The following is a 26,137-nucleotide window of genomic DNA, read 5'->3' on the forward strand; positions in this document are numbered from 1 at the left end:
CAGTCGTTTTTTAAATGGCAAACTAGTGCAGTTAATAACAGTGCTCATTTGCAGTTCATAGGTGCTGCTTGGTGGAGGGGGTGGCACCAATGTGCTATGCACACTCACATCATTGCTGTGGTAGAACCCCCAGCTGCTCAGCTGAATCAGAGAAGCCAGCAGCTGGGACTTCATGTGCCTCCCTGCACGCCATTCTCCTGCAGCGCTTGTACTCTCAGACACAGCGCAGGCAGCTTTAGTATATCAAGCTGCATGCGCATGCCGGATAAGAGGGTGCTGGCGCGGACGTGCTGGTTGGGGCTGGTGCCAGAATAGCGCCCTATGAGGCTTCAGGTACTGCTACCCCCATATCTATATGCATATGGCCTCCCTCTATATGGAAATGCTCCTATTCTTATTTAGTCCCCTCTCCTCTGTACCCCATCATCCTCTCTCTCTCTACAGCAATGTCTGGAAGTGTCACCAACACACTGCCAGACAGCCCAGCTTCCTCCTAGTCCTACTCCTCACTGTCACCCTCCCTGTGTTCACCTTCATGTCACCCTCCATCTGCCTGCACCCCATATTACCTTCTCTGTTTGCACCTTCATGTCCCCCTCCCCTGTGTGCACCTCTGTGTCACCCTCCCCTGGCAGCACCCCAGCATCACCCTCCATCTGTCTGCACCCCCACATCACTCTTTACTCTCTGCACCCTCATGTCCCCCCCCCCTTCCCCCAATGTTAGACCCCCAACTCTTGTGTGGAGGATACTTTACAGAGACACTGAAGATGATGTAAAAAAAAAGGGTGACACTAAGTGGTGAGGCTGAGGGAAGGAGCAAGGGGGCAGCAAAATGAGCTTATGCCTAGGGTGGCAAAAATCCTGGCACCAGCCCTGCACCTCAAGACTTATCTGTCACCTCCTCCAGACCTCTCTTACCCCCTATAGACTGCTCTGTCCCCCCCCAGACCCCTCTGTCCCCTCCAGGCTCCTTTTCCCCCACCCCCCTTCTAGACCCGTTATTTTTCTTCTCTGTCTAGGGCACCAAAGTACTTTGTCCTGAACTTGTTTTTAATATTTTATTAGGAATACATTTTTTCATTTTATATAATGAAAAAGATCAAAGAATATTTTATTAATAAAATTCAACTTTACAGCAAAGCTCTTACGACACGGAAATGAGTGCAATCATGATGTAGTGACATGGGAGTCAGCTGTTTCTTTTCAAAATGAAAAATACTTAGTAAACCATTCTGGACGCTTGGTCTCTTGTTCTTTTGTTTCTGTCTTTGATGACACATGGCAGGGATTGCGTCTTATAATAAGAAAAATAAAAACACAAAAAAGCAGAATGTTATAATATACTCATAAAATACAAAAGAGAACTGAGTATACAATACTAAAAGGGTTGTCTCAATAAGACAACTTCTGTTGGTCTCAGGAACACAATGTACATTTATATATACATTTTAGGAATAACAGAGGAAAAACATAACACAAATAGATGCTCAAGAATTGTTAATTTATAGGGAATAAAATTGTTGATTAAAACAGAACAGATAACAGATCCATTTTAACCCCTTGGAGACAAAGCCCATTTTGACCTTGAGGACTAGAGCATTTTTTGAAACTCTGACCTCTGTCAATTTATGCATTAATAACTCTGGGATGCTTTTACTTATGAATTTGATTCCGAGATTATTTTTTCATGATATATTCTACTTTAAAATAGTGGCAAATTTTCATCAATACTTGCATCATTTCTTGGTGAAAAATTCCAAAATGTTCAAACTTAAGCATTTTTCTAACTTTGAAATTCTCTGCTTGCAAAGGAATTGGACATGAGATATACATTATATATTGAGTCACATATACAATATATACAATATTTCTTATTTATGTTGGCATCATAAAGTTTACATGTCCATACTTTTTGAAGACATTAGAGGGCTTCAAAGTATAGCAGCAATTTTCCAATTTTTCCAGAAAAATTCAAAATCTGAATTTTTCAGGGACCAGTTAAGCTTGAAGTGGATTTGATCTGCTTTTTTTGGGGAGAAGTCAGGGTTAGGGGCCCATAGCAGGATGAGCGGTGCTGAAAAGGGTACCTTCACTTACGTGATTAATTTTATGTTTTTTAAAACTTCTTCACAAAAGGGTTTAATTTTGGGGCAATAAAGCCATATGGGGGAATGTACCTATTCCCAGATTATCACCGACAATATTGAGTTGAAAGAGCCAATCAGTTGTGCCGTACCACCTAGACAAAAGCTTAAAGGAGTTCTCTTGGATCCTCACACATCCAAGAGAACTCCTTTACGGTGCGTTGACACGTGCGTATTTCTGCTGCAGATCTGCTTCAATGGGTAGCAAAATCTGCAGCAGCAGATCTGCAGCAAAAATACGCACGTGTGAACACACTCTTAAGCTTTTGACTAGGTGGTACCGAATGCCTGATTGGCTCTTTCGTCTCAATCTTGTCGGTAATAATCTGCCCTAATATGCATCAATTTAGTTAATTCTATCTGATATGCATTTGTATAATGATGCTTCTTGATCATATGCCTGGTTTGTATATAGTTGAGTTCTCTCCCTTCACCTTATCCTCTCCTCCTGCCCTCCCACTCCCCCCCCCCCCCATCTTCTTCTCCCCCTCTCAATGTGCCCATCTTTACCTCACTCTATCCTTCAATTGCTCAACAAGTTTATTGTTTCCTTCCTTTTTGGGTGGCATTGTACATATTTTACTGTACGCGAGTGTTATCCCCCATGTACATGAATGGTTATTTTGGACCTACGTGCCCTCTTATAGTTCTTGGAGAACCATCCATTGTTCCTCATTATCTTTGATACTTGTTACGCCAAAATGTTCATTTTCACAAAGGGTAATAGGAGAAAAAGACCCCCAAAGTTTGTAACCCCATTTCTTTTGAGTATGGAAATACACCATAAGTGGATGTAAAGTGCTTTGCGGGCCCACTACAATGCTCAGAAGAAAAGGCAAATTTTGTTTTTTGGGGAGAGAATCTGTCTGGAATTGAAGTCGAGGGCCAAGTGCAACAATAAAGGCACCATGCTGCCAGAACAGTGACCCCCCCCCCCCCCAGGTGACTCCATTTTGGAAACTACACCCCTCATGGAATGTTACAAGGGCTACAGTGAGCATTTACACCCCACAGGTGTTTGACAGATTTTTTGAAACAGTGGGCTGTGCATACAAAAATGTTAATTTTTGATTTTCTCAGACCACTGTTCCAAAAATCTGGTGAATGCCAGTGGGGTGTAAATGCTCACTGCACCCCTTATTACATGGTGCGCTCTCACTCCTGAGCAATGTTGTGTGCCCGCAGAGCACTTTGCATCCACATATGGGGTATTTCCCCACTCGTGGGAAATTTTGGGGGTCTTTTTCTTCTTTTACTTCTTGTGAAAAGAAAAAGTATGGGGCAACACTGGCATGATAGTGTAAAAAAAATTTTACACTAACATGCTGGCGTAGCACCATGCTTTTCCTTTTCAGAAGGGGTAAAAGCGGGAAAAAGCCCCCCCCCCCCCCCAAAAAAAAAAAAAGAATAATAATGATTGTAACACATTTGAGGCCTATGGCAGTGTTTCCAAAACAGGGTGCCTCCAGCTGTTGCAAAGCTCCCAGCATGTCTGGACAGTCAATGGCAATGCTGGAAGTTGTTGTTTTGCAACATCTGGAGGCTCCGTTTTAGAAACAGTGCCATACAAGACGTTTTTAATATTTATTTGGGGGGGGGGGGGAACTGTGTAAGGGTGAGTGTATATGTAGTGTTTTACTTTTTATTGTGTGTTAGTGTAGTGAAGTGTAGTGTTTTTAGGGTACATTGACATGGGCGGGGGTTCACAGCGAGTTTCCCACTGGGAGTTTGAGCTGTGGCTGAAAATTTGCCCAAGCTAAAACTCGCAGCGAGAAAAGGTGTAAATCCCTGCCCATGTGAATGTACCCTGTACATTCACATGAGGGGGTGCAAACCTCCAGACGTTGTGAAACTACCTTTACGCCCTCGGCCCCCAACAGGTTAAAGTGTAAAAAATAAGACTGTACTGGGGAATAGAAGATCTTAAAGGAAAAATTACTTTGTAGGGCTGATGGGTTGTTGGTCCTTTTACTAGGCCGTCTTTTTCTGATTAAAAAATTTCTCCTCTTAGGGTGCGTTCACACTGAGTAATTCAAGAGGAATTTACTTGAGTAATTCCTCTTGAATTCTCCGCTCCAAATTAATTCACATCTCCTCTGCCCATTGACTTTAATATTTTTTCCGCTGTCCTGTTCACACTGCGGAAATTCTGCTAGCGGAATTCCGACGCTGAATTCTGTTCCACTTGAAAAAAGAGTGTGTTCATTCTTAAAGCTTAAAGCGGAATCCGGTAGCAGAAATCAATAGAAGTCAATGGTAAAAAAAAATTGTGCCTGACATCGTTTTCACGCAGAATTTGCGCGGAAATGGCTGAAAAACCCTTCACTTCTTTCTCCCCCATTTCCGCGCGCAATTTACGTGCAAATTTCGCACAAATTTCACGTGAAAATAAAATTATTTTTGTCCGCCTGTAAATTTTTTGACCTGTATTCCTCTTGCTTTGCTCAGTGTAAACGCACCCTTAGGGTGGTGCTAAAGATGAAGCCTGTGTCATAGTCATATTTTTTTTACAAATGTCTGTCATGGAGTTTTCTTTGTTAAGTTTTTAGAATGGGTTTTCGCATGGCAAGGTTCTACAGTTCTGTTTACTTGCTGAACAGATTGAGAGAGCTAAGAGAGCTACTGATTCTTTTATTTGTAGAAATAAAGTGGCTGCGAAAGAATTTCAAAGTATAATGGGAGTATTAGCTTTCTATGCAAGACCTTTGCCTATGGGATATATTTTTGCTCGTCTCTTGATAATGGTGATCACAGGTCTTCAAAACCTCATTGGCATGTTTGCATTTGTAAGAATGTAAGGGAAAACCTTTAGGTTACATTTCTTCAGACAGTTTAAAGGGGTACTCCACTGCCCCAGCTTATGGAACATTTTGTTTAAAATGCTTGGAGCGGACGGCAGGGTTGTGACATCACGGCCACACCCCTTATGCCCTGATGTCACGGCCTCACCCCCTCATGCCATGATGTGGCGGCAGCCACGGCCCCTCCCATAGACTTTTATTGAAGGGGCATGGCGTGACATCATGAGGGGGCGTGGCCATGACATTAAAACTCCGCCACCCACGCCCAGTGTTCTAAACCAACGCCAGGTGCTGCACAGAGATCATGGGGGTCCAAGAAGCGGGACCCCACGATCAAACATCTTATCCCCTGTCCTTGGATGTCTAGAGTTCCCCTCTAATGGTAGAGCTACAGCATTTGGCAATCTGATTATTACCCCACTGATACATTACAGTGATCCACAGATGCTGCAGGTGTGGTGGGCTTTGGTGCTTTTTCCAGGGGCAATGGGAGTGGCATCACTCCCGGATTGGTGATAGTGTGGTTAGGAATCTTGGTTTGTTTAAGTTACTTTGTTTCTCTTGCATTATGTAGCAGTCTTTAGTGAAGAATTGCATTTTGTCACACACTGATGAAGTGATGTATTTGCTGACAGATGTTTTAAATCTTCTAAATGTGGTTTGGTTAAAAATTAGAAAAATTTAAAATTCATGTAAAATAAGATCACTTGGGCTAACAAATCTCTTTCATTGTGTCCTTTTAATTTTTATCTTAGAATAGATTTATGTTTATCCCAGCATGCCTAAAATGCACACATTATTGTTATGTGTTGCATCACTTAGTTCTATTGTATTTGTAGTTAAATATCTGGATCAAGACAGCACATATTGGTGGTTCCTCCAATTAGGTTGCTGATGTCTTTTCACAATGTCAGTTTTTCAGGTTCCAAGAATGGGGAATCTTGCCCAGAACCTCTCTATGCTTCATCTGGCCTAGGGGTACTAGAGGTTTTAGGGGTACTCCGCCCTAAAACATCTTATCCCCTATCCTTTGGATGTCTGATCGCGAGGGTCCTGCCGCTGTGGACCCCCGCGATCTCCAGGTCGACACCCCAGTCATACGGTGCATGGAGCAGAATGGCGACCACAACCTTTTATGTCTATGGGAGGAGGCGTAATGGCTATGTACTAGCTGTCATGCCCCCTCCCATAGACATGATTGAGGGGGCGTGGCATGACCTCACAAACATGGAAGCCCCAGGCTTCTGTGTTCAGAACGCCGCCGCACTGGCCTGGAGATTGCGGAGAGACCCAGTTGCCGGACCCCACATGATCAGACATTTTATCACGTATCCTTTATATAGGGGATGAGATATTTAGAGTGGAGTACCTATTTAATATTGCAAATTGTTCAGCACTCTGTAGCTCCTGCCACATGGTCTAGTTGTAATAATTATGGAACAGATGGAATTATTTTCTTGCTGCCATCAATTTATAACCTTTGGTAGTGGAAGATCAGTTGGCTTTGGCTTCCTTCTACCTATTTTTCTTTTGTGAACATCTAGCTTACTCCACTTAATTAGGTATTTTATTTTTGGTCAAGTTTTTGGGTGGTAGCCTGATTTTTTTTTTTTATTATTGTTATTTTTCAATGTAATTACATGGTATAAAAATAGCATTAGATAATTGTTTTCCACAAGCTGTTTTGATTAAATTATGGTTTTTATGTGTACATATTTTGCCTGGGTTAAAGGGCACCTGTCAGCTGTGTTTGATGCTAAGAGCTGCATACACAATTGAATTGCTGTTAGGGTATAAAAGCAAACTGTACTCTGTACATCAGCCAAGAGGGGGTTTGGGAGGTGAGGGAAAATTGGGAGGGGTGCGGGGCTGTAGCTGCCCAGCCCTGCTTTCTTGACACATGGCTAAGAAATAAAAAGGCAATTTTATACTTTTGGCAACTACCATCATCTCCAGTAAAGAACAGTTTGCTTTTATACCCTAACATCTATCCACTGGTGTCTCAGGAACTGCACAGAGCAGGAAAGCTTTGCTACGGGGATTTGCTCCTGCTCAGGACAGGTTCTGAGACAGACAGAGGTGTCTGCAAAGAGCACTGTGGTCAGACAGAAAAGAACAGCTCAACTTCCTCTTTAGTATACAGCAGCTGATAAGTACTGGAAGGATTAAGATTTTTTAATAGAAGTAATTTACAAATATATTTAACTTTCTTAAGCCTGTTGATATGAAAAAAAAAATTTCACAGGAGTACCCCTTTAAATGGTTGTCCCATCTGATTGATTGATTAATTGATTGTATTATTTTACTATTTAGTAGTATGATTTATAATCCCATTGGGAAACCCTGCACATTATGGAGGGATCCATATGGCATAATAGTCATTCTGACTGTAGATTTTTTCTGAGTTTTGCTAGGAAATTTTCTCATTAATTTTATCTCTATCTCCTGGCAAATTTTGGCAAGGGTCAGCAATTGTTTTTCACTGGGTCTCTTCCTGGACCATGTGAACAGGGACAAAGTCAGATCTTTCCCCGGCTCACAGCTCACAGCTATCTACATCAGGCTTATAGAGTGGAATGGTGTAGAAGCGTGCATGCCTGACAATGTAGATCATCAGAAGGACACAAGACCCTTGTTCTACTGATTCGTGAAGGTCCTATTGGTCAGACCCCGACAGGTTGGGAACTCATCCCCTATTTCTTTGTAGGGAAACCCCTTTAAAGCTAGTACCTATGGGATCCCAAGCTACAACACAGTAGTTTGTACAAAGGGAGATAGTGTATTTGTCTTTATTATAGTGGGAGTGTGGCTGATACGGTATGGTATAATGAGTTCAGGTAGTATTGCTATTGATATGCTATGGACTAATAAGTACATCCAATCAACATTACAGTTTAATTTCTAATGTACAGATAAAAAAAACTATATTTTAAGGCAAATATAAACTCAGATTATAGAGTCATATAATTACCTGTTAGGACGTATGATATCTAGAAGCTGTGCTGGTTGTCTAAAAGGGTATCCAGGCTTGATGGTGTGGTCTAAACTTGGAGAATTCCGAAGGGGATGTGTTGTATTTTTGGTGGTAACATTATTACTAAAGCTTTTTTCATAAGCTGCTAAATTAGGAACACTGATAACACGGGTCTCACCAATTTTCTTTTTCTGTAAGACAAAACAATGTGACCATTTTATGTGGTAGAAGTCACATTATCCACTAAATACAGCTCAGTGTTAATGGCAGCCTATACATTGCTGATTGAATTCTCAGAAGGATTGCCATGATGGCTATAAATTGGATTGCCCTGTGACTGATACCCAAAGTAACACAATCAGAAAATCTACTGGAAGTTTTGGGCAAGTCTATGGGAGTTGCGGTACATCACTTTCCGCTATTTTCAGGTTGCGGAGATGGCCTGTGAGTTTTAAACATCCAACCACCTTACCTACATTATGGTAAAGTATGATTTAACTGTTCAACAGGAAGGTGTAGCGATTGGTGCATGGCAGGGAAAGGGGGTGGAGTGGGTGGGGAGAGAAGATCTATTGCTGGCTGAGAAAAGAGTGAGGGGGAGTGGAGACATCAATATGGGGATAGGAAGAGGGCATGGTGGTGCTGATGCAGTGAGGATTTCTGGGGCTTCAGAAGAATTGGAAAGCTGGTTGGCAGGCAGCACACAGTGTAGGACAACCAGTACTCTCCCAGCTTTCCCACTCTCCTGAAAAACTTATCTGTCTGGTAAAGCAACCACATTGGAAACATACAGAGAACTAGCAGATGTCACTTAACTGCTGTATTTCCTGACATGGCGTTAATTAATTTATTGACTAGCTGAGTGCGGTGATATAAACAAAAGCTTTACTTGAAACTGCTCTTCAAAAACATACTTTATGAGGGAGATTTAGGTTTCCCCAGTAATAAGGATGTGACATTCTCCTACTTAAGTCTAGGTGACCAACAACTAATGTCAAATAGAGATGTCGCGAATTGTTCGCCGATGCATTCGCATCGCCGGGCGAACATATGTGAAGTTCGATCCGCCCCTATACTTTAACATTGCAGTAAACTTTGACCCTGTAAGTCAGAGTCAGCAGACACATTACAGCCAATTAGCAGCAGTCCCTCCCTTCTAGACCTTCCTACCTCTTGCACGGACGCCATTTTAGCCTCATTCAGCATGCTGCAGGCTTAGAAAGTGGAGGGTTAGAGAAGCTGCTCCTGCTGTATAGGGAAAGCGATAGCTAGGTTGCTGCTAGGTATTGTATTCAGGGTCCAGTTTATACCTAAAGCACTAGTGTAACATCTGCTTTAAGGACAGCACCCAAAAAAGCCCTTTTTAGGGATGAAAGATATCAGTCCTGGTTGGGAGGGAGCCGCTGGTTAAAAGGGGTACTCCAGAATCAAACTTAAGTTCCTTCAAGCAACTAACTACTACAGTATTCAAAGGGCTGAAAGATATCAGTCCGTGTGTTTTGCAACAGCTGTAGGCACCCTGGTTGGGGACCACTGCTTAAAAGGGGAACTCCGCTGGCAAGCTTTTTTTCTTTAAAGCAACTAACAACTACAGTATTCAAAGGGCTGAAATATATCAGTCCGTGTGTTTTGAAACAGCTGGAGGCACCCTGGTTGGGGACCACTGCATAAAAGGGGAACTCCGCTGGCAAGTTTTTTTGCTCATTGTCACACTAGTGCAAATCACATTAGGTGTGACAGTTGTGCAAATAAAAAAATTTTAAAAAACTTTTTTCGCTGTTAAATAAAATCAGTTGTCACTGTTAGTTCACGTCACAGTTGTCATTTTTCTTGCCTGCAGGGCAAATTGTGTCACCCTAGTGCAAATCACATTAGGTGTGACAGTTGTGTAAATTAAAAAAAAATACCTTTTTTGGCTGTTAAATAAAATCAGTCGTCACTGTTAGTTCACGTCACAGTTGTCATTTTTCTTGCCTGCAGGGCAAATTGTGTAACCCTAGTGCAAATCACATTAGGTGTGACAGTTGTGCAAATTTAAAAAAAATACCTTTTTTGGCTGTTAAATAAAATCAGCCGTCACTGTTAGTTCAAGTCACAGTTGCCATTTTTCCTGCCTGCAGGGCAAATTGTGTCACCCTAGTGCAAATCACATTAGGTGTGACAGTTGTGCAAATAAAAAAAAAATACCTTTTTTGGCTGTTAAATAAAATCAGTCGTCACTGTTAGTTCACGTCACAGTTGCCATTTTTCCTGCCTGCAGGGCAAATTGTGTCGCCCTAGTGCAAATCACATTAGGTGTGACAGTTGCGCAAATTAAAAAAAAAATACCTTTTTTGGCTGTTAAATAAAATCAGTCGTCACTGTTAGTTCACGTCACAGTTGCCATTTTTCTTGCCTGCCGGGCAAATTGTGTCACCCTAGTGCAAATCACATTAGGTGTGACACTTGTGCAAATTTAACCAAAAAAATGACAGGCAGAGGAAGGCCACCCCGCAGAGGCCATCGTGGTGCTGGGATTCCCTTTGGCCCTAGAATGGCCAGTGTACAGAGGCCACGTACCCTGAACCCCCAAAGTTCTGAGGACTTAGTTGACTGGCTATCACAAGACACCCAATCTACTACTAAAGCTTCCGCTCGGAACATTGACGCATTGTCCTTCTCCTCCTCTAGCTTAGCTTCGGGCACCTCTCATGCTACCACTTGCCCGCCTGCCACCACCACCAACACTAGCACCACAGCAGCTTTACTTGATTCATCAGAGGAGTTATTTACACATCAGTTTGAAGACATGAGTGATGTGCAACCATTATTGACAGAGGATGTCGTTAGCAGGGATATGTCTCAGTCAGGCAACATTACACACATGGACGTACGGCTTCCTTTCTTGAGGTGTCAGATAGAGGTGAAGGTGTTGATAATGACGATGTGTCCGTGGATGCCACGTGGGTGGCCGCTAGAAGAGACGAAGAGGGGGAAAGTTCAGATGGGGAGACAGAGAGGAGGAGGAGACGAGTTGGAAGCAGGAGCTAGTGGCACAGTCAGACAGCATGCATCGGCACCCGGGGTCAGCCAGACGGGACGCCAATCAACGCATGCTGTTGCCATCACCAGAATGCCGTCATGGCAGAGCTCAGCAATGTGGCATTTTTTTTTGTGTGTCTGCCTCTGACAACAGCGAGGCCATTTGCAACCTGTGCCAGAAGAAACTGAGTCGTGGGAAGTCCAACACCCACCTAGGCACAACTGCTTTGCGAAGGCACATGATGTCACATCACAAACACCTATGGGATCAACACGTCAGTACAAGCAGCACACAAAGTCAAAGCCGCCATCCTCCTCCTGGTCCAGCATCTTCCGCCAGGTCAACCACTGCTGCCCTCCTTGCCCCCTCTCAACCATCCGCCTCTCGGTCTCTCGCCTTGAGCAGTTCCTGCTCATCTGCCCACAGTAAGGTGTCTGTCAAGGAGATGTTTGAGCACAAGAAGACAATGTCTCAAAGTCACCCCCTAGCCCGGCGTCTGACAGCTGGCTTGTCGGAACTGCTAGCCTGTGGCGGTGGAGTCTGAGGCCTTTAAAAAATTTGTAGCCATTGGGACACCGCAGTGGAAGGTACCCGGACGAAATTTTTTTGCACAAAAGGCAATCCCCAACCTTTACTCCATTGTGCAAAAGGAAATTATGGCATGTCTGGCACACAGTGTAGGGGCAAGGGTCCATCTGACCACTGATACCTGGTCGGCAAAGCATGGTAAGGGCAGGTATATCACCTACACTGCTCATTGGGTAAACCTGTTGACGGCTTCCAACCATGGAATGCGTGGTTCTGCAGAGGAGTTGGTGATACCGCCACAACTTGCAGGCAGGCCTGCTGCCACCTCCTCTACTCCTCCTACTCCATCCTCTTCCATAACATCCTTGGCTGAGTCCTCTACCACTGCTGCATCTTGCTCCACATCACCGGCACCCCCCCCCCCCAGTTCCCCAGGTGCTATTCCACATCCTGGATACGGCAGTGTCACGCCATCTTGGGGTTGACTTGCCTCAAAGTGGAGAGTCACACCGCACCATCGCTCCTGTCGGCCCTGAACGCACAGGTGGACCAGTGGCTGATTCCCCACCAACTGGAGATCGGCAAGGTGGTGTGTGACAATGGAACAAATTTGTTGGCGGCATTGAGGTTGGGCAAGTTGACACATGTGCCGTGCACGGCACATGTGTGTAATCTGATTGTACAACGCTTTGTGCTCAAGTATCCAGGCTTACAGGATGTCCTGAAGCAGTCCAGGAAGGTGTGTTGACATTTCAGGCATTCCCACACGGCCATGGCGCACTTGTCAGATATTCAGCGGCGAAACAACATGTCAGTGAGGCGCTTGATTTGTGACAGCCCGACACGTTGGAATTCAACACTCCTAATGTTCGACCACCTGCTTCAACAAGAAAAAGCCGTCAATGAATATTTGTATGACAGGGGTGCTAAGACATCATCTGCGGAGCTGGGAATTTTTTGCCACGTTACTGGACGCTCATGCGCAATGCCTGTAGGCTCATGCGTGCTTTTGAGGAGGTGAAAAACCTGGTCAGTCGCACCGAAGGCACCATCAGTGACATCATACCGTTTGTTTTCTTCCTGGAGCGTGCCCTGCGAAGAGTGCTGGATCAGGCAGTAGATGAGCGTGAAAGAGGAAGAGTTGTGGACACCATCACCACCCGAAACAGCCTTATCAGCATCGCTTGCTGGACCTGCGGCAACGCTGGAAGAGGATTGTGAGGAAGAGGAGTCAGAGGAGGAATGTGGCTTTGAAGAGGAGGAGGAAGACCAACCACAGCAGGCATCCCATGGTGCTCCTTGTCACCTATCTTGTTCCCGTGGTGTTGTACGTGGCTGGGGGGAAGAAGATTATACCTTCCCTAACATCACTGAGGACGAGGAACGGGACAAGAGTAGCTCGGCATCCGTCCTTGTGCAAATGGGGTCTTTCATGCTGTCGTGCCTGTTGAAGGACCCTCGTATAAAAAGGATGAAGGAGAATGACCTGTACTGGGTGTCCACGCTACTAGACCCCTGGTATAAACATAAAGTGCCTGACATGTTACCGCATTACAGCAAGGCGGAAAAGATTCAGCAGGTCCAAAATAAATTAAGAAGAATGCTGCACACAGCGTATAAGGGTCATGTCACAGCACAACAGGGATCTAACAGGGGAAGAGGTGAAAGTAATCCTCCTCCTCCTCCCACGAACATGCCGGCAAGGACAGGATGCTGTACAGACATGCTGTTGATGGAGGACATGCAGAGCTTTTTAAGTCCCACACATCGCCACAGCCCTTCGGGGACCACCATCAAAGAACGACTTGACCGACAGGTAGCAGACCACCTGGCCTTAACCGCAGATATCGACACTCTGAGAAGCCATGAACCCCTAGACTACTGGGTGTGCTGGCTTGACCTTTGGCCTGAGCTATCCCAATTTGCGCTCGAACTTCTGGCCTGTCCCGCTTCAAGTGTCCTGTCAGAAAGGACCTTCAGTGCAGCAGGAGGTATTGTCACTGAGAAGAGGAGTCGCCTTGGTCAAAAAAGTCTGGATTACCTCACCTTTCTTAAGATGAATGAGGGATGGATCTCGAAGGGACTGACACTGGGCAATACATTTGACTGAACAAGGCCTGATCAGATGAGCTGCCTTGGCCTAAAAATGGTCCACACGCTGCTGTATTTGAACTCTGAATGCCGGATGACTTGCGTGACTTATCCGCCACCAACTAAGGTTCAAGCCGCAATGTTTTAGGGCACTTTCTGCCTGGCAAAACAGGCTGCTGCTACAATACCAAATTTTCCAGCCAGGTGTTCATGCATAATTTTTCTGTCCTCTGCTGCTGCACTTGTTATGGTGCTGCAATTTTTATGGCCGCTGCTACAGCTGCGACAATACCAAATTTTCCTGCCAGGTGTACATGCCTAAATTCCAAATTTTTCTGGCCTCTGCTGCTGCAATTGTTATGGTGCTGCAATTTTTATGGCTGCTGCTACAGCAGCAGCTGCGACAATACCAAGTTTTCCAGCCAGATCTACATGCATAATTTTTCTGGCCTCTGCGACAATACCAAATTTTCCAGCCAGGTGTACATGCCTAATTTTTCTGGCCTCTGCTACTGCACTTTTTCTGGTGCTGCAATTTTTCTGGCTGCTGCTACAGATGCGGCTGCGACAATATCCAATTTTTCATCGATGTGTACATGCCTAATTTTTCTGGCCTCTGCTGCTGCAATTGTTATGGTGCTGCAATTTTTATGGCCGCTGCTACAGAAGCGGCTGCAACAATACCACATTTTTCAGGCATGTGTACATGCCTAATTTTTCAGGTACTCTCTGCTGACATCTCTGTCCATTTTTGCAACCGTGGATATTAGATGTATGCTAAGGGTAGCATGGTGGCTCAGAGGTTAGCACAGCTGCCTTGCAGCGCTGGGGCCTTGTTCAAATCCCACTATGTGCTGCCTCAAGGGGGGCTCTAACTATGTGCTGCCTAATATGGGGGAATCTTATGTGCTGCCTAAAGGGGAGCTCTAACTGTGTGCTGCCTAACATGGGGGAATCTATGTGCGGCCTAAAGGGGGAATCTAACTATGTGATGCCTAAAGGGGGGATCTAACTATGTGATGCCTAAAGGGGGAATCTAACTATGTGCTGCCTAAAGGGAGGCTCTAACTATGTGCTGTCTAAAGGGGGGAATCTAACTATGTGATGCCTAAAGGGAGGCTCTATGTGCTGCCTAAAGGGGCTAAAGCACGTTATTCCAAACCATTTAGGAATAATAGGTGATTTATGCCCTTTATGGATTAAAACCAGACTCTGCATCAACTATGTAATTTTCCATGGGAGTTTTGCCAGTCCCCTTGAAACAACTTTTAAATCACTATTGTGGCCAGAAAGAGTCCCTGTGGGTTTTAAAATTCGCCTGCCCATTGAAGTCAATGGCGGTTCACCCGGTTCGCGAACTTTTGCATTCGCGGTTCGCGAACCAAAAATTTTATGTTCGCGACATCACTAATGTCAAATTGTCCCTTTGTTATTACAAGTGATTGATCATTCTGTAACTTAGAATAAATATTAAATAATAGACTTATCACTGTAACATCCAATTCTCTGACATATGGCTGTTGTTATGTTTTGGGACTTACCTTTAGTGTAGGAGTTAGGCTTCCGCCATTTGGATTGCAGGAAAATGACTGACTTCTATGTGTTTCCTGAGTAATCGGCACCATATCCTCACTAAAGTTTTGAATTTCCTGCAACATAATAAATACTATAAATACCTTTCTTTTTTTCCTAAGATTTGTATTGACAGACAATGGGAAAGTTTTAACAAAAATATGAAGTAGTTTCTCATCATAACATTGTGTCTTGTGTTGTGACCTACTAAAACCAGCTAAACAGGTAATCCTCAGGCCATAGGGGGTAAAACTTCTAAAACCTTCTTCAATCCCAAGAATGGGGACGCACGTCTGTAATGTAAACAATTCTAAGACTACAATGACTTTTACTATTCTAACAGTACCTGGAATCTTGGAATAATAGTTGTCTTACCAATAAATGTTTAATAATCTGATCCTTATCATTCAGTTTATCTTGCAGGCAGTTTATGAGATGCAAATCCTCTGGACGGGAGAGTTTCTTTCCCTTATCTTCTATATCTTTCAGCCTGTGTTTTAGAAAAATGGAATCCGCTTGTGATCAGAGTCTCAGTTTCAATCTCACTACAAAGCTATTAAACGTTATAGACATACACAATAAAAGAATTAGGACATATCTAAGAAGGGTTTCTCATTGGTTAGTGCAATTTTAAATAGCATAATAGTATATTACTGTATTTAAAGGGGTACTCCAGTGGAAAAGATTTATTTCTTTTTTATTTCAAATCAACTGGTGCTAGTATACTACAGAGGAAATTGTGTAGTTATTTTCAGACTGACCACAGTGCTCTCTTCTGACACATCTGTCCATGTCAGGAACTGTCCAGACTGTGGTGTTCCAGCACCAAAGGCTGTCCTGTGGGCTGCGGATCTCCTCGGGCATGCCTGCAGCCCAGGTGTTGGGCCCACTGAGAGACTGTCTGCTGTATTTCAAATGTTCCAGCACTTTATCATATGTTTTATTATGTTTCTCATATGCACTGTATTATATGTTATTTATGTGTGTTATGCCTTTAACCCCTTGAGGACTGAGCCCTTTTTCACCTTAAGGACTCAGCCATTTTTTGCAATTCTGACCACTGTCACTTTAAACATTTATAACTCTGGAATGCTTTTAGTTATCAATCTGATTCCGAGATTGTTTTTTCGTGACATATTCTACTTTAACTTAGTGGTAAAATTTTGTGGTAACTTGCATCCTTTCTTGGTGAAAAATCCAAAAATTTGATGAAAAATTTGAAAATTTTGCATTTTCTAACTTTGAAGCTCTCTGCTTGTAAGGAAAATGGATATTCAAAATTTTTTTTTTTTTTATTCACATATACAATATGTCTACTTTCTGTTTGCATCATAAAATTTACGTGTTTTTACTGTTGGAAGACACCAGAGGGCTTCAAAGTTCCGCAGCAATTTTCCAATTTTTCACAAAATTTTGAAACTCGCTTTTTTCAGGGACCAGTTCAGGTTTGAAGTGGATTTGAAGGGCCTTCATATTAGAAATACCCCATAAATGACCCCATTATAAAAACTGCACCCCCCAAAGTATTCAAAATGACATTCAGTCAGCGTTTTAATCCTTTAGGTGTTTCACAGGAATAGCAGCAAAGTGAAGGAGAAAATTCACAATCTTCATTTTTTACACTCGCATGTTTTTGTAGACCCAATTTTTGAATTTTTGCAAGGTGTAAAAAGGAGAAAATTTTTACTTGTATTTGAAACCCAATTTCTCTCGAGTAAGCACATACCTCATATGTCTATGTTAATTGTTCGGCGGGCGCAGTAGAGGGCTCAGAAGGGAAGGAGCGACAAATGGATTTTGGGGGGCATGTCACATTTAGGAAGCCCCTATGGTGCCAGAACAGCAAAAAAAAACACATGGCATACCATTTTGGAAACTAGACCCCTCGGGAAACATAACAAGGGGTAAAGTAAACCTTAATACCCCACAGGTGATTCACAACTTTTGCATACGTAAAAAAAAAAAAAAATTCCCTAAAATGCTTGGTTTCCCAAAAGTTTTACATTTTTAAAAAGGGTAATAGCAGAAAATACCCCCCAAAATTTGAAGCCCAATTTCTCCCGATTCAGAAAACACCCCATATGGGGGTGAAAAGTGCTCTGCTGGCGCACTACAGGTCTCAGAAGAGAAGGAGTCACATTTGGCTTTTTTGAAGGAAATTTTGCTCTGGGGGCATGCCGCATTTAGGAAGCCCCTATGGTGCCAGGACAGCAAAAAAAAACAGATGGCATACCATTTTGCAAACTAGACCCCTTGGGGAACGTAAAAAGGGGTAAAGTGAACCTTAATACCCCAAAGGGGTTTCACAACTTTTGCATATGTAAAAAAAAATAAAAATAATTTACCTAAAATGCTTGGTTTCCCAAAAAATTTACATTTTTACAAAGGGTTAAAGCAGAAAATACCCCCCAAAATTTGAAGCCCAATTTCTCCCGATTCAGAAAACACCCCATATGGGGGTGAAAAGTGCTCTGCTGGCGCACTACAGGTCTCAGAAGAGAAGGAGTCACATTTGGCTTTTTTGAAGGAAATTTTGCTCTGGGGGCATGCCGCATTTAGGAAGCCCCTATGGTGCCAAGACAGCAAAAAAAACCACATTGCAAACCATTTTGGAAACTAGACCCCTTGGGGAACGTAACAAGGGGTAAAGTGAACCCTAATACCCCACAGGGGTTTCACAACTTTTGCATATGTAAAAAAAAAAAAAAAATTTCCCTAAGATGCTTGGTTTCCCCAAAAATTTACATTTTTACAAAGGGTTAAAGCAGAAAATACCCCCCAAAATTTGAAGCCCAATGTCTCCCGATTCAGAAAACGCCCCATATGGGGGTGAAAAGTGCTCTGCTGGCGCACTACAGGTCTCAGAAGAGAAGGAGTCACATTTGGCTTTTTGAAAGCAAATTTTGCTCTGGGGGCATGCCGCATTTAGGAAGCCCCTATGGTGCCAGGACAGCAAAAAAAAAAAAAAACATGGCATACCATTTTGGAAACTAGACCCCTCGGGGAACATAACAAGGGGTTAAGTGAACCTTAATACCCCACAGGTGTTTCACGACTTTTGCATATGTAAAAAAAATAATTTTTTTTTTACCTAAAATGCCTCTTTTCCCAAAAATTTTACATTTTTAAAAAGGGTAAAAGCAGAAAATACCCCCCACAATTTCTAACACAATTTCTCCCGAGTACGGCGATACCCCATATGTGACCCTAAACTGTTGCCTTGAAATACGACAGGGCTCCAAAGTGAGAGCGCCATGCGCATTTGAGGCCTAAATTAGGGACTTGCATAGGGGAGGATATAGGGGTATTCTACGCCAGTGATTCCCAAACAGGGTGCCTCCAGCTGTTGTAAAACTCCCAGCATGCCTGGACAGTCAGTGGCTATCTGGCAATACTGGGAGTAGTTGTTTTGCAACAGCTGGAGGCTCCGTTTTGGAAACAGTGGCGTACCAGACGTTTTTCATTTTTATTGGGGAGGGGGGCTGTGTAGGGGTATGTGAATATGTAGTGATTTTTACTTTTTATTTTATTGTGTGTTAGTGTAGTGTAGTGTTTTTAGGGTACAGTCACATGGGCGGGGGTTCACAGTAGTTTCACACTGGCAGTTTGAGCCGCAGCTCAAACTTGCAGCCGGATACTTACTGTAATCCTCCGCCCATGTGAGTGTACCCTGTACGTTCACATTGGGGGGGAACGTCCAGCTGTTGCAAAACTACAACTCCCAGCATGTACGGTCTATCAGTGCATGCTGGGAGTTGTAGTTTTGCAACCGCTGGAGGCTCCGTTTTGGAAACAGTGGCGTACCAGATGTTTTTCATTTTTATTGGGGAGGGGAGGGGGGTTGTATAGGGGTATGTGTATACGTAGTGTTTTTTACTTTTTATTGTGTGTAAGTGTAGTGTTTTTAGGGTACAGTCGCACGGGCGGGGGTTCACAGTAGTTTCTCGCTGGCAGTTTGAGCTGCGACAGAAAATTTGCCGCAGCTCAAACTTGCAGCCGGATACTTGCTGTAATCCTCCGCCCATGTGAGTGTACCCTGTACGTTCACATTGGGGGGGGAACATCCAGCTGTTGCAAAACTACAACTCCCAGCATGTACGGTCTATCAGTGCATGCTGGGAGTTGTAGTTTTGCAACAGCTGGAGGCACACTGGTTGTGAAACACAGAGTTTGGTAACAAACTCAGTGTTTTGCAACCAGTGTGCCTTCAGCTGTTGCAAAAGCTACAACCCCCAGCATGTACGGACAGCGGAAGGGCATGCTGGGTCTTGTAGTTATGCAACAGCCGGAGGCATACTACATTGGCTGGGGATGCTGGGGATTGTAGTTATGCAACAGCTGGAGACACACTGGTTTACTACTTAACTCAGTGTGCCTTCAGCTGTTGTAAAACTACAACTCCCAGCAGTCACCGACAGCCAACGGGCATGCTGGGAGTTGTAGTTATGCAACCAGCAGATGCACTACTACAACTCCCAGCATGCACTTTAGCTGTTGGTGCAAGCTGGGAGTTGTAGTTACACAACAGCTGAAGGTACACTTTTCCATAGAAAAATTGTGCCTCCAGCTGTTGCAAAACTACAAGTCCCAGCATGCCCATAAGGGCATGCTGGGAGTTGTGGTGGTCTGCCTCCTGCTGTTGCATAACTACAGCTCCCAGCATGCCCTTTTTGCATGCTGGGAGCTGTTGCTAAGCAACAGCAGGAGGCTGTCACTCACCTCCAACGATCCTCGCCGCACAGGTCAGTCCCTCGTCGTCTCCGCTGCGGCCGTCGCTCCTGGGGCCCCGATCCCAACATTGACGCCGGGGATCGGGGTCCCCAGCACCCGGGGTGCACGTCCCGCACCCGCTCACGTCCTCCGGAAGAGGGGCGGAGCGGGTTGCGGGAGTGACACCTGCAGCAGGCGCCCTGATTGGTCGGCCGGTAATCCGGCCGACGAATCAGGGCGATCGAGAGGTGGCACCAGTGCCACCTCACCCCTGCAGGCTCTGGCTGTTCGGGGCCGTCTCCGACGGCCCCGAACAGCCTGTAATTCCGGGTCACCGGGTCACTGGAGACCCGATTGACCCGGAATCTGCCGCAGATCGCTGGACTGAATTGTCCAGCGATCTGCGGCCATCCCCGACATGGGGGGGCATAATGACCCCCCTGGGCGATATGCCCCGATGCCTGCTGAACGATTTCAGCAGGCATCGGGCATCGGCTCCCCTCCGGCTAGCGGCGGGGGGCCAGGATTTGACAGGACGTACTCAAATGTCCTGAGTCCTTAAGGACTCGGAAAAGGGGACATTTGAGTACGTCCTGCGTCCTTAAGGGGTTAAGAGTGAGGAGCAGTGTGACCCTGCCTGCACAAATGGGAACCCCTAAATTGTCAGTATATAGTGTAGTGGGGAAGGAGTTACCCCAATTTAGTTTCAGTTTTTGTGTGCAGACATAGCAAGCTAAGCTCCTGAGCCGAGCTCTCTGGACCTTTTCAGAACCTTAGCCGGTGTGGAGAATCTTCAATCTTCAGAGCTGCCTCCACCTTGGACCATGTATAGGATAACGGTGCCCTGGCGTCACGAAGTGATTGGGAATTTGCACCCCTGTGTCACCACAAGAGAAGGAGCAAACCTCATAGCAAACCTATCCTGCTCTGGACAGTTCCTGACACGGTCCAAGGTGTCAGCAGAGAGTCAGACACTGTGGTCAGACAAAAAATAAATAAGAAAAGAACTTCCTGTGGAGCATACAGCAGCTGATAAGTTCTGGAAGGATTAAGGTTTTTAAATAGAAGTAATTTAAAAATCTGTTTAACTTTCTGGGTCCAGTTGATTCAAAAAACAATTCCACCAGAGTACCCCTTTAAGGGAAGCTCATATCTGTTTTCTATCTTATCATAATAGGCCCACCATAGCATACAGAGCAAGCTTAAAGATGAGGTACAGTGGGAGAAACACCCAGCTCAAGAGTGTGTGTGTGTGTGTGGGGGGGGGGGGGGGGGGTTGTTTTAAGAGAAAGGAAGCAGGGAGATAAAGTTATATGGAAACCAATTTACAAATGGAAAATAGAAACTTAGAACTATTACTGGACTCACTCAGCTTCTAATGCAACAACCTTCGCCTGAAGAAAAGACTGGGCATTGCTGAACTTGGACACCATGCCTTGCATTTCCTTTTGGTGGCTTTGTCTCAGAATCTCCAGTTCCATTTTTTGCTTCAGCTGAAGTTCTTCCTGATGTCTTTGCAAATAAGAGAATATAAAAAAAAAAAACAAGTTTCAAGAAAACTTAATAAATACAATTAGTATTACAGGTGATTTAATTGTTCATGTCACTGCCCCCATGTACAACCCCCAACCTAAAGTAAGAGAGAATTACCCATATAACAAACATTAGAGCAGATCTGTCATCCGACTATACTGGCCTGTTGGAGAGCAGTATAGTATGGTGACGCGTCTGGGTCATGCTTAGACTAAAGAGCACCAAACATGAAAGAATATAGCAGCCTCTTCTGTATTAAAAAAGATAGAATTTATTCTGCCAATGTAAACAACACTTCTGATGTGAACATTGAAGCAGCGTGGGAACTGGAGTTAGTAATAAACTGAGGGGTGAGTGCAGTGTGTTGTTTCTCCCAATTTTTACTCCAGTCCCTGCCTATAGGCATATTTTTTTTAAAGCATCAGCATACCCTTTAATCTAAATACCGTATTTTTCGCCGTATAAGACGCACTTTTTCTTCCCCAGTTTAAGGGGGAAAAGTTGATACGTCTTATACGGCGAATACACACCTATCGGGTCCGTCCCTGCGGCCATCAACGGCCGGGACCCGCGGCTAATACAGGACATCACCGATCGCGGTGATGCCCTGTATTAACCCTTCAGACACGGCGATCAAAGCTGACCGCCGCATCTGAAGCGAAAGTGACAGTAACCTGGATGCTCAGTCGGGCTGTTCGGGACCGCCGCGGTGAAATCGTGGCGTCCCGAACAGCTAACAGGACACCGGGAGGGACCTTACCTGCCTCCTCGGTGTCTGCTCCGTGCCGGGATCCCATGCATGGCGGCGCTCTCCTTCGACATCTACACGTTGTCGCGCACGCCGTCCCATCGTCCATTAGGAGTGGCGTGCGTAGCGATGTGATGACGGCGACGGAGAGCGTGGCTCCCGGGGAAGAAGACGTCCGGAGCGTTAGGGACACAACAGGGACGCGGTGACAGCGATGGAGCGACATCCAGGGCAGCGGTGACGGGTCCGGAGCGGCGAGGACACATGAGTATTACCTCCTATCCAGTGGTCTTCAACCTGTGGACCTCCAGATGTTGCAAAACTACAACTCCCAGCATTCCTGGACAGCAAACGGCTGTCCGGGCATGCCGGGAGTTGTAGTTTTGCAACATCTGGAGGTCCGCAGGTTGAAGATCACTGTTGGGTGCAGAATCTTTTTTTTTCTAGATTTTGCACCTTTAAAATTGGGTGCGTCTTATATACCGGTGCGTCCTACAGGGCGAAAAATACGGTATATAGTTTTACTGTTCTTTATACTGCACCTGGTTTGTTCTTCATTCAGCTCCAATGCCTCCTGTTGGGACATGGTAACCTCCTTGCTAAGAAGTTCCACAGAACCTCTTAAGACGGCGTTCTCCTGTTCCAGTCTGGATATTTCCTTTTCAAACTTATCAATTTTGCTACTTATTTTTCTAAACTGATTCTGTGAATTTTCTTCCTATAGATGACAATGGAAACAGAAAGCATTAAAAACCTGTTAAACACATCTAGAGTCTTCACACTGTAGTAGGAGGCAAAATGACCTTTAACCCCTTAAGGACCGAGCCCTTTTTCACCTTAAGGACCGGAGCGTTTTTTGCAATTCTGACCACTGTCACTTTAAACATTAATAACTCTGGAATGCTTTTAGTTATCATTCTGATTCCGAGATTGTTTTTTTCATGACATATTCTACTTTAACTTAGTGGTAAAATTTTATGGTAACTTGCATCCTTTCTTGGTGAAAAATCACCAAATTTGATGAAAAAAATGAAAATTTTGCATTTTTCTAACTTTGAAGCTCTCTGCTTGTAAGGAAAATGGATATTCAAAATATTTTGTTTTTGGGTTCACATATACAATATGTCTACTTTATGTTTGCATCATAAAATTTATGAGTTTTTACTTTTGGAAGACACCAGAGGGCTTCAAAGTTCAGCAGCAATTTTGACATTTTTCACAAAATTTTCAAACTCGCTATTTTTCATGGACCAGTTCAGGTTTGAAGTGGATTTGAAGGGCCTTCATATTAGAAATGCCCCATAAAAGACCCCATTATAAAAACTACACCCCCCAAAGTATTCAAAATGACATTCAGTAAGTGTATTAACCCTTTAGGTGTTTCACAGGAATAGCAGCAAAGTGAAGGAGAAAATTCTAAATCTTCATTTTTTACACTTGCATGTTCTTGTAGACCCAATTTTTGAATTTTTGCAAGGGGTAAAAAGGAGAAAATTTTTACTTGTATTTGAAACACAATTTCTCTCGAGTAAGCATATACCTCATATGTCTATGTTAATTGTTCGGCGGGCCCAGTAGAGGGCTCAGAAGGGAAGGAGCGTCAAATGGTTTTTGGGGGGGCATGTCAACTTTAGGAAGCCCCTATGGTGCCAGAACAGCAAAAAAACACACATGGCATACCATTTTGGAAACTAGACCCCTCAGGGAACGTAACAAGGGGTAAAGTGAACCTTAATACCCCACAGGTGTTTCACGACTTTTGCATATGTAAAAAAAATAATTATTTTTTTACCTAAAATGCTTGGTTTCCCAAAAATTTAACATTTTTAAAAAGTGTAATAGCAGAAAATACCCCCAAAATTTGAAACCCTATTTCTCCCGATTCAGAAAACACCCCATATGGGGGTGAAAATTGCTCTGCTGGCGCACTACAGGTCTCAGAAGAGAAGGAGTCACATTTGGCTTTTTGAAAGCAAATTTTGCTCTGTGGGCATGCCGCATTTAGGAAGCCCCTATGGTGCCAGAACAGCAAAAAAAACCACATGGCATACCATTTTGGAAACTAGACCCCTCGGGGAATGTAACAAGGGGTAATGTGAAACTTAATACCCTACAGGTGTTTCACGACTTTTGCATATGTGAAAAAATTTTAATTTTTTTTACCTAAAATGCTTGTTTTCCCAAAATTTTAACATTTTTAAAAAGGGTAATAGCAGAAAACACCCCCCAAAATTTGAAGCCCAATTGCTCCCGATTCAGAAAACACCCCATATGGGGGTGAAAAGTGCTCTGCTGGCGCACTACAGGTCTCAGAAGAGAAGGAGTCACATTTGGCTTTTTTAAAGCAAATTTTGCTCTGGGGGCATGCCGCATTTAGGAAGCCCCTATGGTGCCACGACAGCAAAAAAAAAAAACACATGGCATATCATTTTGGAAACTAGACCCCTCGGGGAACGTAACAAGGGGTTAAGTGAACCTTTATACCCCACAGGTGTTTCATGACTTTTGTATATGTAAAAAAAAAATTTTTTTTTTTACCTAAAATGCTTGTTTTCCCAAAAATTTTACATTTTTAAAAAGGGTAATAGCAGAAAATACCCCCCAAAATTTGAAGCCCAATTTCTCCCGAGTACGGCGATACCCCATATGTGGCCCTAAACTGTTGCCTTGAAATACGACAGGGCTCCAAAGTGAGAGTGCCATGCGCATTTGAGGCCTAAATTAGGGATTGCACAGGGGTGGACATAGGGGTATTCTACGCCAGTGATTCCCAAACAGGGTGCCTCCAGCTGTTGTAAAACTCCCAGCATGCCTGGACAGTCAGTGGCTATCTGGCAATACTGGGAGTAGTTGTTTTGCAACAGCTGGAGGCTCCGTTCTGGAAACAGTGGCGTACCAGACGTTTTTCATTTTTATTGGGGAGGGGAGGGGGGCTGTGTAGGGGTATGTGTATATGTAGTGTTCTTTTACTTTTTATTTTATTTTATGGTAGTGTAGTGTTTTTAGGGTACAGTCACACGGGCGGGGGTTCACAGTAGTTTCTCGCTGGCAGCTTGAGCTGCAGCAGAAAATTTGCCGCAGCTCAAACTTGCAGCCGGATACTTACTGTAATCCTCCGCCCATGTGAGTGTACCCTGTACGTTCACATTGGGGGGGAACATCCAGCTGTTGCAAAACTACAACTCCCAGCATGTACGGTCTATCAGTGCATGCTGGGAGTTGTAGTTTTGCAACCGCTGGAGGCTCCGTTTTGGAAACAGTGACGTACCAGACGTTTTTCCTTTTTATTGGGGAGGGGAGGGGGGCTGTGTAGGGGTATGTGTATATGTAGTGTTTTTTACTTTTTATTTTATTTTATTTAGTGTTAGTGTAGTGTAGTGTTTTTAGGGTACAGTCGCATGGGCGGGGGGGTTCACAGTAGTTTCTCGCTGGCAGTTTGAGCTGCGACAGAAAATTTGCCGCAGCTCAAACTTGCAGCCGGAGACTTACTGTAATCCTCCGCCCATGTGAGTGTACCCTGTACGTTCACATTGGGGGGGGGGGAAACATCCAGCTGTTGCAAAACTACAACTCCCAGCATGTACGGTCTATCAGTGCATGCTGGGAGTTGTAGTTTTGCAACAGCTGGAGACACACAGGTTGTGAAACACCGAGTTTGGTAACAAACTCAGTGTTTTGCAACCAGTGTGCCTTCAGCTGTTGCAAAAGCTACAACCCCCAGCATGTACGGACAGCGGAAGGGCATGCTGGGTCTTGTAGTTATGCAACAGCCGGAGGCATACTACATTGGCTGGGGATGCTGGGGATTGTAGTTATGCAACAGCTGGAGACACACTGGTTTACTACTTAACTCAGTGTGCCTTCAGCTGTTGCAAAACTACAACTCTCAGCAGTCACCGACAGCCAACGGGCATGCTGGGAGTTGTAGTTATGCAACCAGCAGATGCACCACTACAACTCCCAGCATGCACTTTAGCTGATTGTGCAAGCTGGGAGTTGTAGTTACACAAC

The 26,137-nt window shown here is 44.3% G+C and overlaps 1 protein-coding gene across 3 annotated transcripts in view; it reads right to left on the reverse strand.

Moving 5' to 3' along the window:
- Positions 1 to 1,055: 1,055 nt before the first annotated feature.
- The window catches only part of FAM184B (family with sequence similarity 184 member B), a 101,284-nt gene continuing 76,202 nt past the window's right edge, over positions 1,056 to 26,137 (reverse strand). For 2 of the 3 annotated variants that reach the window (XM_056555322.1, XM_056555331.1), the window contains exons 9-14: positions 22,669 to 22,844; positions 21,214 to 21,357; positions 15,511 to 15,625; positions 15,105 to 15,212; positions 7,920 to 8,113; positions 1,057 to 1,297 (exon numbers count right to left, since the gene is read on the reverse strand). In XM_056555322.1, coding sequence (XP_056411297.1) covers positions 1,207 to 1,297; positions 7,920 to 8,113; positions 15,105 to 15,212; positions 15,511 to 15,625; positions 21,214 to 21,357; positions 22,669 to 22,844 — 828 coding nt within the window. In that variant the 3' untranslated portion in view covers positions 1,057 to 1,206. Of the gene's footprint in view, positions 1,298 to 7,919; positions 8,114 to 15,104; positions 15,213 to 15,510; positions 15,626 to 21,213; positions 21,358 to 22,668; positions 22,845 to 26,137 lie in introns of all 3 variants that reach the window. The other variant, XM_056555314.1, reaches the window with a different exon arrangement.

Source organism: Hyla sarda, chromosome 1 (genome assembly GCF_029499605.1).
Source record: "Hyla sarda isolate aHylSar1 chromosome 1, aHylSar1.hap1, whole genome shotgun sequence".
In the NCBI taxonomy this organism is placed as follows: domain Eukaryota; kingdom Metazoa; phylum Chordata; class Amphibia; order Anura; family Hylidae; genus Hyla; species Hyla sarda.